At 44.0% G+C, this 12548-nt stretch overlaps 1 protein-coding gene across 7 annotated transcripts in view; it reads right to left on the bottom strand.

Annotated features, from left to right (window-relative positions):
- Nucleotides 1–284: 284 nt before the first annotated feature.
- CNTRL (centriolin) overlaps nt 285–12548 on the bottom strand; it is a 29461-nt gene continuing 17197 nt past the window's right edge. For 6 of the 7 annotated variants that reach the window (XM_065648288.1, XM_065648287.1, XM_065648285.1 and 3 more), the window contains 23 exons: nt 12222–12361; nt 11580–11766; nt 11040–11338; nt 10497–10705; nt 10134–10326; nt 9625–9755; nt 9346–9486; nt 9107–9233; nt 8616–8780; nt 7728–7887; nt 7401–7516; nt 6688–6905; nt 6124–6281; nt 5794–5867; nt 5031–5219; nt 4290–4515; nt 3788–3993; nt 3365–3505; nt 2464–2736; nt 2292–2357; nt 1528–1731; nt 1195–1302; nt 285–803 (listed from right to left, as the gene is read on the bottom strand). In XM_065648288.1, coding sequence (XP_065504360.1) covers nt 1204–1302; nt 1528–1731; nt 2292–2357; nt 2464–2736; nt 3365–3505; nt 3788–3993; nt 4290–4515; nt 5031–5219; nt 5794–5867; nt 6124–6281; nt 6688–6905; nt 7401–7516; nt 7728–7887; nt 8616–8780; nt 9107–9233; nt 9346–9486; nt 9625–9755; nt 10134–10326; nt 10497–10705; nt 11040–11338; nt 11580–11766; nt 12222–12361 — 3722 coding nt within the window. In that variant the 3' untranslated portion in view covers nt 285–803; nt 1195–1203. Of the gene's footprint in view, nt 804–1194; nt 1303–1527; nt 1732–2291; nt 2358–2463; nt 2737–3364; nt 3506–3649; nt 3710–3787; nt 3994–4289; nt 4516–5030; nt 5220–5793; nt 5868–6123; nt 6282–6687; nt 6906–7400; nt 7517–7727; nt 7888–8615; nt 8781–9106; nt 9234–9345; nt 9487–9624; nt 9756–10133; nt 10327–10496; nt 10706–11039; nt 11339–11579; nt 11767–12221; nt 12362–12548 lie in introns of those variants that run through there. The other variant, XM_065648291.1, reaches the window with a different exon arrangement.

The raw sequence follows: 12548 nt of genomic DNA, 5'->3' as shown, positions 1-12548 counted from the left end.
TTGTTCTTGAGAAAAACTTCTCATTAAACTGCAAGAGGAATGTGAGCATGACCCAAGCTGAGGTAAGAATTCCATGTAGTGATGGTATTTGTGCTTCAGTTGCTTGCGTTTAACCTTTAAGATAGACCTTAAGTGGGAAAAAACCTTGTAAAGTGTTTTTTCCACTACCAATTAGAGCAATTTGCTTGGAACTGCCATGTACTTCAGAAACAAAAAAAAAACAGATAAAAACAACCCACCCCAAACAAAAGAGCCAGCCACCCATGGACCAAGGCAAGCATCAGTCAGGGAAGTTTATTTTAAAGAAGTACTCAAAAATAATTAAATTTAAAACATCCATGCATTTGCCAACAGGTAAATGGACAACTCTGGCCTTGGTCCAAGTTTTCTTTAAAGTGGAAATGGACAAACACCACTCAAGTAGGAGTTGTTCTGCACACAGATTTCAATCCACATTTAAAATACTTTTTTAAAAAAAACTTATATACATAAAGCGCAGTTGTTCAGTCCTACAAACGTTTCACAGTACCGCAGGCAGCTCTTGGCCGGGGGTGGCAAAGCCCCTTTTCAGAGAAGGCTGCTGTAAATCCTGAGGTAGAGGCTGGGAAGGTGGGAACTGATGGCCCATGAGGGGCCATGCACGCAGGGCTGGCGGTGCCTCGAGGAAGCGGCTCAGCCCCACATGAAGCGGTTCAGCTGCTGCACTGCATAGGCAACATTTCCAGCTGACATCTCTGCGCTGGCACTGGCCCAGGAGCAGCTGTAGCTGTGCTTGAAGCTTTTCTTCCAACGTATGGCAGCTCCTGAAGTAAAGTATTTTTAACTTAAATCATGACAAAAGAACAATTAGGCACCAGGCCAGTACTGTAACCAGCTGTAACTGGAATTCAGATGCAAGGCTGTATGTAAATTTATTAAAACCAGAAAAGCAGTACTGAAAGATGAAGGATGGCAGTGGCTTAACGTTTATCAACATGGTGGCAACTTCTCCCCATCACAGGAGAGTTTACAGGCAGCTCTCACCAACAACTGGTTTGAAAATACCCAAAAGAGCCAAACCAGGATGAGGTGGCAGGACCTCAACCCCAGGAGCCCTTCTCCGGGGAAGAGACAACAGCCCCTGGGCAACCGCCCCCATGTGCCTCCACCTCCAGGCCTGGCCTAAGGCTGGACTAGGCTGAGGTCAGGTCTCACCTCTGGACTTTACTGAGAAACTCCTCGTGAGCAGGAATGCAGCGTCGGAGACACCACGGAAAAACCTGCTGGGCGGCTGGGGAAGTGGGCAAGTCTTGTCAGAGTGGTCTAGAAAAAAAATCCCAGTAAAAGTAACAGCTTTTGGAAAAACAGCCCCTTTCCAAAGCAGTTGGCTGCTGCCAGAGTAACCTGGTGTCCAGCACGGTCACCCCACCTGCAGCAAACCCCTGCGGTGCCTCCAGGATGGTGAGCACATGGCTGCAACAGACTGCCACCGAAAAAATCATTAAAAACAAACCCAAACCAGAATTCCTGTACCCAGCAGAGTATTACCTGTGGTTCTGTTAAATTCAAGGCATCGTGAAGAGAGACCAGACTTGAGCTTTGGGGCAGAACCGGTGAATCTGAAGAGGCGCTGCTGACCAGCTGGTCCAGTGCATCCAGCTGCCGCTGCAGGCTGTGCAGGCTGCCCTGCGTCTGCCGCTTCCCGCGCAGCAGCACGTCCACCTGCTTGGACATGACCTGCCGGAGCTGCGCCTGAACACAGCGGGAGCTCCAGTCAGAGCCAGGCCGTGCAGTTTTCAAGACCATATTTATAAAGTCTGATGACTTAACATCACATCCCTGAGGGCCTGACTGAAGAGTCTCAAACCACAAGCCAATGGCAATGGGTTTGTGAATTATTTTTTAATAGTTCGCCTCCCCCCACGTCAGCAAGAAGCTCCATTTTTGTGGCCTTTATCATGAACTGCTTGAAGAGAGAACAGCAGATACGCGCTCACTCAACCTGGCCACACCTGTACTGAAAATGATTGCGGGAGCTCCTGAACTGTAACTGGTCACGTTGCTAATATACCACAGGATGATGTCAGTGTGGGAATCTTGTTGGAATACTCAAAAATCTAATTAACTGCTAATTAAAATGATTCAGCTTGATAAGAGCCTGCAGCGCGAGGCTTTCACTGCTCCCACCCCGGGAGGCTGTAGCTCCTCGTGATGTCCAGAGTGGACACGCGGAGCTGGAGGATCCCCCAGGCTCCGGGTGGTTCACATTCCTTTTCAGAGGGACACGAGTGTGACAGGGGGAGATGTGTCACCTTCAGCCGATCTTCCTGATGCTGCAGTTTTTCTCGGAGAGCCTCTCCACGCCACTGCTCATCCTTCTGGAAACAAAAGCACATTCAGGAACGGAGCATTAGAGCTAAAGGGACAAACGCCAACGTGCTCGGCTGTAGTGCGAGGAACAGCTGCTGTTTGAAAGTGTTTTACCATTAAGAAGACTTTGGAAAAATTCAACTTTTCTTCCACTGGGACGAATCTTTTGTCAGCAGCAGCAAACAGACCCATCTCCTCCGGGTCAGCAGGTTCACCCTGCAGATCGCCCTCTGCCTCAGAACAGGCTTCCAAATCTTCCAGTGGTTCCAGAGAAGATGGGCTTGAAGATCCAAAGCCTTTCCTAATTCCATCTTCAACCTCCAGTTTAAGCAACGTTGCTGCGCTCTCCATTTCCCTTTGTGTCTTTTCCAGGCTTTCAGTTTTAACCTACATCAGAGAACAGTCTCACTATTTTGCTGTCACGTTACAAATGCGTCAATCCAGAGGGATTCTCCTGTGTAACTGAACAAGGCTTATTTCTGTAGTGTCGGCACTTCAACTATTGCAATCAGGAATCACAAAACTGCTGAGCCCTAATTCTGACAGTAACTTGGCCTGTGAAGCCCCAGGATAGTAACAGAGGCACCTACAGTTACCAGGACACCACTTGGTAACTTAAACCTGCTTGTTTAAGAGGTTGATCCATCTGAGCTGGCCTAAGCAGCGCCTGCCGTGCTCCACAGGGTTGTGCCGCTCTGCCACGGCCTTTGGGATCCCAACAACCCGGCCCTGCTCCGGAGCCGGGCAGCCCTGCACCGAAAACTCCGCACGTCGCCGCTGGCTGGAGCGGCTTCGTTCATTTTTAAACCAGGATTACTGAGCTGCTTGATCCTGCCAATTGTTACCAAAGCTTAACTTCTCCCAGATTTGGGAAAAATCACACGGCAATTTTAAGTAGGTCTATTTCTAACTGTGATACAGCGCACTGGAGGAAATTCAAAACCAAAACAATATCAACTTGTGTGAAAGACAAAGCTTTCCCTGAACCGCCGCCGTGCTCGCCCCGCGGTCGTACCGGGCTCTGCAGATCCGCGCAGTCCCGCTGCATCTGCCCCAGGCCCCGGCTGAGGCGCTTGGCTCGTTCACGGTTGTCGTGTGCTACTTGTTCGACAGTCGCTACATCACTCTGCAAACAGGTGTTTTCATGCTTTTGTTCCTAGGAAAATGCAGGAAGATTTGCTTTTTACTGTGAGCATCCACTGTAGCAAAATCAACCGAGAACCCACATAACACCAGTTCTTCAAGTTAGAAGGCAGAAACAGCATTAAACAGGAGTAACTAGAGCACAAGCTGGAAATACCAGAGTCTGGTTGCCTCAAGTTCAGTCCAGCCATGAAGTTGATGCATTATTTTGTTCCCCCTACAATAAAAAGGGCTGTCCTGGCACTTTGCTCTTTAACCCAAATCCCCAGCCGTTCTCCCCTCAGCCAGGACTTACACGAAGTTTTCTTTCAAGCTGCATCTTTTGCATTTTCATTGCTTCTTTCAGCCTCAAGATTTGTTTTTCTGCTTTTTTCTTCTCGGATGCCATCTGATCCTGGACACGGTTGAGCTCAGACCTGGAGTCTTCCAGTTCTTTTTGAAGAGACTGTATTTCTCTGGTTTTTTGTTGTAATTGCAATTCTTTTTCAGAGAGCTGATGCTCTGTAATTAACATTTTTAAAAAAACAAACCTGATTAGCAGAAGCTTGAGTATCTCAGCGTATTTCATACACATTAGGTATTTTTCAAACATTAATCTGCTGAGCAATGGTTTGTAAAAACACAGGCACAAGGTGAGAGGGGACGGACACCAGTTGACTTCAGCAAGTCAATTTTGGGTTTGAGAGTCAATCCCCGTGCTGCTTGAGAAACCAAACGAGATTAACAGAAATATTTGTTGGCTTCACTAGACTTAGAACACACAGACGGTAGCAATTTATTCGTGCAATGAATCTTACTGCTTTTTCTGACGGTTTCTTCAAGCGCTGCGCATCGGGACTCCTCCTTTTCCAGCCTCCTGAGGTTCTCCTCCCCCAGCCTCCCTTTGGCCATCGCCTGCTCCAGCTTCTTTTGTTGATCTGCCAGTTCCTTTTCCAACAGCATTTTCTGATCTTTCACTTTAGCCGTGCACTCTTCCAGTTTTTTTCCTTCACGCTCTGAATTTTGCTTGAGGCGATGAAGAATCTGCCAAAAAATGCGCCACTTGAAGCTTTAACTACTACCAACTGGATGAGAACAGATACCATCTCCAAAAGACATTTCAGAAGATAAAGCAACATGAACTGGAAAGAACCGTAGTCTGATACTCCCTACTGCCAAAAAAAGTACCAATTTTTCTTGCCTCTCTTATTTTCAGTACAGCTCCCTCAGTTTTTCTTTTGGTTAACACTTTGTTGAGATGCTCAGCCAACCTAAGTTCATTTTACAATGAGATCCACCACTGTGGCGCAGCCTCTCAGTGCTGATCTTACAGCACTTTCATTCCCAGTTCGTGTAAAATGCCCCTGCGAGGAAGGAGCACCCGGCCCTTTGGGGTGACACACCAGTTTTCACTAAAACAGAACTGAATATCGAAGCTAATTCTCAAAAATGAGGTTTCATGTTTCTTAAAGCACTGGTATAGTATTTATAAACTAGCACCCAAAGCTTTTTGGCCCGCGCTATTTTCCGCGGGCGGGTGAAAGCGAGTGGCTCGTTACCGCCTCCTGCGTGGCCAGTTCTGCTGCTTTCTCCTCCAGCTCCTTCTGCAGCTGCTGCAGTTGGTTCTCCCTCTTTTTCTGTCTCTCTTGGCAATCTTTCCGTTTCCTTAGACACTCCAGGATGTCTTCTTTCAGAGTTGCCTGCTCTCTAAGCAACTCGTCCTGATGCTTCGTAGTATTTTTCAAATCCTGCAATACAAAACAAAAGCAAGCGACGTAAGCAGCTGGTAAGATGAACAGCGGTCTGGCTGAGACGTTTGCATTTGCAAAACCACAGCTGATCGCCCCTCATCACACTGAACAGCACCTTCCACTGAAACCAGCCACTGAGTGACTTCACACAATAGGAACCACCAGCTAAAAAGCTACAAGATGCTGCTTTGCTGCCCTTTTTTATTTTTTTTTAAACAAACAAAACTAAAAACCATATCTTCTTTCTAAAAAACGATAAACCAGGGTGATTTTGCTTCTGTATCTGGATTGTTTTCTAGAAAAAAACCACCTCAAAATCAAGCAAAAAATGTAATAGACACAAAACGAACTAAACAACTTAAAGAGAAAACACCAAACCAGAGTCTCATTCGTTAGGTACCCGCTGCCGCCCATCGGACTCCGACTCAGCAAAACGAGGCCCTAAACGAGCCCTTGTTCACCAGGGGCTCATTCTGGGCCTGGTGACAAACAGGGGATGGACCCTCAGCTGGGAGAAGCAGCTCCCGTCTGTCACTGTGTGGAAATCGGTGCAGAGTTCACCAGAACTAACCTGTTCTACCCGCTGAAGCTGTTGCCTGGAATCATTTAACTCTCCTTTCAGTGCTTCTAGTTCTTCCTTTTTTCCTAGAAAAATATTTGGCAACAGATTTTTCAATCAGCAATTTGAAATACCACTACAAATAAACCATCTCTTTTCATAAATTAATACACAGAAAAACAGCTTCTAAAATTTCTGTCTTTTTGACATGTTAAATACTTTCTGCCTGCAGATATTTGAGCATGTTAGATATTTAATATCATACAGTACAGTTACAGTGTCTCTTTTAACACAGTTTCTCTGAAAATGCATTATAGCTTAAAAGCAAAACCGGATCTTTACCTTGAAGATCCCTCTGTACCACAATGATGTCTCCATTCAGTGATTTTTTTTGTTTGTTCAGCAGATCCACCTCCTGCTGCAGGTTTTTAGCATCCAGTTCCATTTTTTCCACATTGGACAATGCAGTTCTGCTGCTTTCTTCAGTAGCAGTTAAGTCTCTGTAAAATGCAAATACATGTTCTCGGATTGTTGGAAGTACTTGGTGAGGACTCTAAAAACCAGCTGCATGTCAGAAGTTCTCTCAGCCCCAGGAGATGCCACCAGCAGCCATGGGAGCAGGACAACCCACCTGTTCCAACACTTAACAGTTTGCTTTTCATAACATTTCTCATTGCATTGCTGTGATACAACAAATGCTGTTGCATTCATCCACTCCAGTGCTGAATATTTTCCCTGAGTCTGCTCAGACATGCTTAAAATAAAACCTCCACGGGATATAAGAAACAGCATATTCTGTATAATCAGGCACCTCAAAGTCATAGCTAAATTTTTAATTGTGATAAGCAGACATTCAAGGCGCTCCCCATCACTTCTGATCTTTGCAGAAAAAATATTCTGCCCCACCTTCTGGATTGTGACAACTTCTTTTCCAAACTCTGACAATCTTCTTCAAGCTTTTCCTTTTCCTTATTCAAAGACTCAATGTTGCTTTGCAGAGTGCGCATTCGAGACACCAGATGTTCGTTCTCCTGACGGTCTTTCTCCAGCAGTTGTTCCTGCCAGTCTACTTCCCCTTGCTGGCACTGAAATAACCTTTGAATATTCTCCAATTTTAACTTCTCCTACAGAAGAAGGGATTGTGAACACCACATTTATACGGTCAAGAAGTAGAACAAGTTATTAACACCTTTAGCTGCAGCAGATGAAGCCCCTTTCGTTCACAGGCCAACTGGAGTGCCCTCTGTAACTACAGCGTTAGAACAGCAACAACTGCTTCAAGCGCCAGATAAATGTGAGTGTGTTTATGACAAACATGAGCACGAGGACTGGAAGACAGGGGTGCAATCCCTTGTTCCATCATAGTTTAATCGCTATTTTCCCCCCATCCATAAATTGCCACTTTAAGGGCTGCGAGATGCTCGGGTGAGATAGGAAGGTGACCACTGTACGCGTGGTACCAAGGATATCGACTAGTCACTTCTTTTCCCTGTCCTCCACAAAAAGGTACGGAGAGAGGAGGTAAATGCTTCTAAAAGCAAGCAGCAGGTAGGATCTGCTTCTGTGTCAGATTTCCTGGAACCACAGAACACGCAGTTAGCTACAGAAGCAGCACTTACTTCCAGAACTGCAGCCTGAGTCTTTTGGAGCTCGTTGACCTTTTGGTCATGTTGTAGTTTCAAACCTTGAAGTTCATTATTTTCAAGCTCCAGCATTTCCAGAACGTGTTTCAGTTCTAGTGAGATGAAAGAAATCCAAGGTTATTACACGGGTGTTTGTCAGCTCTGTATGAACCACAAGAATCACAGAGAACTCTTCTCCGCAGTCGCTCACAGTGTTTGAAAAGGAGGGAGGAACCGAATGCTGCAGGGATGTACAATTAAGCGCTCAGAGTGTATTTCTTTCCAATCCACAACAAATACTGTCTAGTGAAGCCAGGCCCATACCTATCTTGTGCTTGGTAATTTGCCCAAGGATTCCCTGAAGATTTTCTTCCTCTTTTCCAATATCCTCCTTTACGAACGCAAGCTGGGCTCTTTTCTCATCAATCTGCACATCCAGTTTCTTCCTCTCAACAAGAAGCTCTTCCAGAAGTAGTTTTATTTCCTGTGCAAATGCACCAGCATTACAAGGAATGCCAGTATTTGCCTTTTTAAATAAAGCTTTTCTTTAAATATAAGTTCTAAATATTGATAAAATTTTAAAAGTCTGTCAATGTTCCGGTCAATTTAATTCCAGAGTTTATAGTTACAGTTAATGGTGTAAACAAACAAAAAAATGTAGTATTTAGGTTAAAGTCTTGCTTGTTGACAATTTAGAGTAGTAACCTTGCAAATTCTGAACAAAAACACTGTCAAGTGAACAACAGGTAGGCCTTAAAACAGAAAGTCAGACAAGAAGCTCCCATAAAATACAACTAACCTCGATATTTTGTTTTTATTTCAGAAAGAAAGGAAGTACAGGATCCTTTCTGAGTAAATGGGGATGCAGACAGAGCTGACCTAGGCCAGGCTTTGCTGATCAGACCGATCTGCTGCAGCAGCCGCTTGTCCCTGCAACACTAAGTCATTCAGAGACTTCTATTCAATGTACTTTAGTTCAAGGGGCCAGCTCTCTAAGTATTACTGGAACTGGGCAGTTCCACTTCTGATTTGCACACCTGGACCAAGCTCTCAGTCACACAACTGGAAACTTGCTTGTTCTATTTTTCAGTGGGTTTTGGGAGGTCACAGAAAGCAAAACCGATTTTGTGGAAACTTTATGAGATGTTTTTGGTACTTTATTCTTTCACTGCGGCGAGAGATAAGCAAATTGAAAACTCATTTGGAAGTTACCCTCATTTGGCGTAGTTTTTCATTTACTTCAGTCTCTCCATCTTGAAGAGCTTCTTTGAGGTCACCTTTCTTTTGAGCAATAGAGTCTTGAAGGACATGGAGCTCTTCTCTTCTTTGCTTTAACTGTTCCTCCAGAAACAAGAGCTCCTCTTGCTGAGCGGTGATCTACAACGTGCAAGTTTAACAGAAGGAGCATCTGAAGGCTTTTATTTGTGCAGCTACACACATGCACAAGTGCAGGACACTGCTCCCTGCCAGAGAGATTTATCTGAACTGCAAAATGCGTAATGATCCCATCAGATAAATAAATATCAGGTGCTAAACCTGGATAATAAAGCCAATACCAAAGACTCAGTTCTGATCTGGACAGTGCAGTCAGGCAGAATTAACTTCTTCAGACAAGGCATTTCAGAACTTAAGACGCTTCCCAGCTTTCAGTTACATCAAAGCCAACAAAACTGATAGTCCAGAGTTGATAAGATAAGCCTTACCTGATCTTTTAATCCTTCCAGTTCAGTTTTCTTGCCTTGAAGAAGGTTTTCAGCTTCTCTAAGGATCTGAAGGTGATGTTCTTCATTACCTTCTGCAACTTTAACATCTCCTTGAAGCTTCTGAAGACTGACAGTGAGAATAAAAACGATTCAGAAGAAACAAGAATCCCTTAGGCAGTAATTTACTGGAAAAGAACATCTTTATCTATTAGAGTTTATGGTAAATTACAAATACTTACCTTTCAGTTAGCATTTCTATCTTCTGGTTTAATGACTGGAACTCGGAGTCTCTTGCAGCCACCATTTTGTTCATTTCCTTCAAAATACCTTCTTGTTCCCTCTTACGCTGTTCTAAATCCCTTGTATCTGCCTGCAGTAACCTAAAGAAGCATTTATGCCTTTTCGTATTAACATTTTAACAGCTCTCCCTCTTCAAAAGCACTATCTTGATATTTGAAAGAATCTTGTTCTTCTCCTCAGCCCCGTTCGATACAAAGTCCCAAGAAGAGTGCATGTACCTTAACTGCTGCTCTGCTTTCACCAGTTTAACGGCCATTTCCTGAGCCCTTCGCTCCAGCTCTTCTGCCTCGGTTTCAGTACGGCACAAATGCTGTTTGGCATGATTGTACTTTTGAAGAGTATCTTTAGTCTAGAGCAAAAATTGAAGATTATTGAGGCAATACATTCCCATCTCATACTTTCCACATCCCTAACCTGCAGGTTAGCTGTCAAGATCAACTCCTGGCTCCAGTATTCTACCTGAGCTTTCTCCCTTTGTGGACCATGACGGTGAACCTTTTCTCCTCTCTCATCCAGAGCAGAAAAGCTTCCTCCTCTTTGGCAAGGACTGAAACCTCTTCTTTTAGCACAGGTTATCCCACGACTAATTTTCAAATAGAAGCATTTTAAGAGGCTTCAGGTTATCCAAATGAAAATAAACTGATTACACAAACAAAAATCCTCTGCTTGAAACAACCTTAATGCAACACGTAAATCCCTCTGCACTTGGAGTAATGGCTTTCCTTACCTTGCCGCGGGCACTCTCGAGTTCCACTCCGGCCTCAGCCAGCAGCCTGTCTGCCTCCCGCAGCTCCGCTCGCCGCTTCACCAGAGTCTGCTCTATACATTCGATTTCATCGGCAACATCCTCGTGATGTTTAAGAGACTCTTCTAACTGCAGTTCTGCAATCAGGTTGTCAGTATACCCTTCAATGAAGGCCCTGAAAGGTCAGGAACAAAGACGTGGAATTAAAATACAAACTGCCTGGAGCTTCATGAAGTTCTAGTCCATTTACATTAATTGTAAATGAGTCCGAACTGGCTTTTGTTGGGAAAAATTTTAGGTATTTCCGCTTACTTACTTCAAATGCATCTAGTGCAATATTCTTACTTGCGTTTGTTATGTTTTTGAGCTGCTCTTTGTAGCTCTGCTACTTCACGTTCCAACTCTTCTCTTTCACACAGAAGTTCGTCAATGGTTTGATGCAATTTTTCCACCTCTTTTTTGCTTTTATGCTCAGCTACCTCTGACTGTTTATCTTTGTATTTCCGAGACTTTAAATAATACACAGTGTCTTCCAGCCTTGAGACTTCACTCTCCTATGTACAGGAAACAGAACAACAACATTAAGACCTATTTTCTATTTCAGTCCTCCTGAGACACAGAACAGCTACAGATAGAAAAACTAGACAATCAGCACTGGAGATTGAGTCAGCAAGCTCTCTCAGATCCAGAACCTTCCTAGCAGAGACTTCTTTAAAAACAACCAACCAACCAACCCCTGGACTAATCTAATCTGTGAAAATCAGGGTTTGGGTTTTTTTTGCATTTTTGTTTGTTTTTATTTTAGAAAGCACATGTTAAAAGATGCTCCTACTCCATTCACACTCGGTTCCCTATGGTGAAAGCTGCTGCTGCCAGCTCTGGCCGTACCAAATGGTGATGCTCGGGCACGTTGCAGTGCAGGACGCCCATGGGGACCAGCGGGACGGCAAACGTTGGGGGCAGAGGCCCGTACAGCAGCGCGGCTCCCGCGGGAGCGGGGCCAGAGACGACGGATCCAGGAGCAACAGAAGCAGGAGGAGGAGGCCCGTAAAGCACCGTTCCCTGAGGCACAGAGGCACCGTCTGGCAGGGCCGTGTAAATAACGGTACCGGGTGGTGGCACAAAGGGAGGGTCTTGGGGAACACGAGTTTCTTCATTTCCTTCACTATCTTCTTTTGCTCTTCTATCTTCACCAAAAAAAAAAAAAGTTATTTTAAATCACTTTTCCAGTAAAAGATATTCTTCAAATGGACATTTTAAATTATGTAAAGTACAAAAATGTCAGACATGCTACTTAAGCTGAATAATGAGTTCAACAGTAACAAGCATTTATAATTCATTCATGCACATAAAAAAATTCCCTATGAACTCTAAAGCAAGTCCCTCTTTAGGATACTCCTAAAGATTGAGACCATGAGGCTGACTTACCTTTCCCAGAGTTTGTTTTGTACGGCCTATTTCTGAGCGGTGAGTAAACCCAGCACCCTCCTGGCTGGGGCAGGTCCCCCGTCCCGCGCGGCCCGTCCTGCCCGCAGCCTCTCCGGGGCAGGGACGTGCCAGAACACAGCAAACAAACTCCAGAATCTTTTGTGCTGTGGGAAGCAGGAGTTGAAGCCTAAAGAAAAAAAGAACACGTGCTAACCTAGAAATAACAAATCACGTAAAATCGATTATTTGTTACAGACATGCTAAGCACTGCTTTTCCAAGAGCAGGCTATACAAGCTCTGCCTTCTCTTACTTCCAACCATGATGCTTCTTTAAAAAGAATACTAAAGATATTTGAACAATATTTCTCTTAATCTCAGACAAATGCTGTTTTGCAAAAAATGTCTGTGTGCAATGTGCCCTTTTAACCTTTACCCAAATGAATTCATAATATGGTATTTTGAACAGCTGTCTCAAAATTTTACATATACTAGATTCCCACACAGGAACATTTGTGTGTGTTTCAGTATTACTCTCATACACCAGATGATATTTTTTCTTCAGTTCCTCCTAGATCCAGCAAGTTTATCATAGACTTTCCCATATCAAATGACTTTCCACATAACAAGATTTTTATTTCTGACCTGTGATGATGGCATGTAATACCAGTATCCCCTTCTTTTCAATGGATCCGCTATACTGGTGATGTAATCGTTCTGGTATGACAGCAGATTTTTGAGTGCTGCAATTTCATCTTGTAAGTTATCAATTTCATCTTTGTTACCTGAAAATTAATCACCATTTAAAAGGCATAAGGCAAATAATTAAGTCATAAATCCTGCATTCAGCATTAAAGTAACAGTTCAAAGCTCTTCCCCTATTGTTACCCTGTTAATATGAAACAACACTAAAAAAAATTAATTGCCAAGGGCAACAAACTAAATGTTATTATATAACGATGCAGACATATA

This window comes from Caloenas nicobarica, chromosome 19, assembly GCF_036013445.1.
Source record: "Caloenas nicobarica isolate bCalNic1 chromosome 19, bCalNic1.hap1, whole genome shotgun sequence".
Taxonomy (NCBI): Eukaryota; Metazoa; Chordata; class Aves; order Columbiformes; family Columbidae; genus Caloenas; species Caloenas nicobarica.
This window is presented reverse-complemented; position numbering and strand designations above follow the sequence as displayed.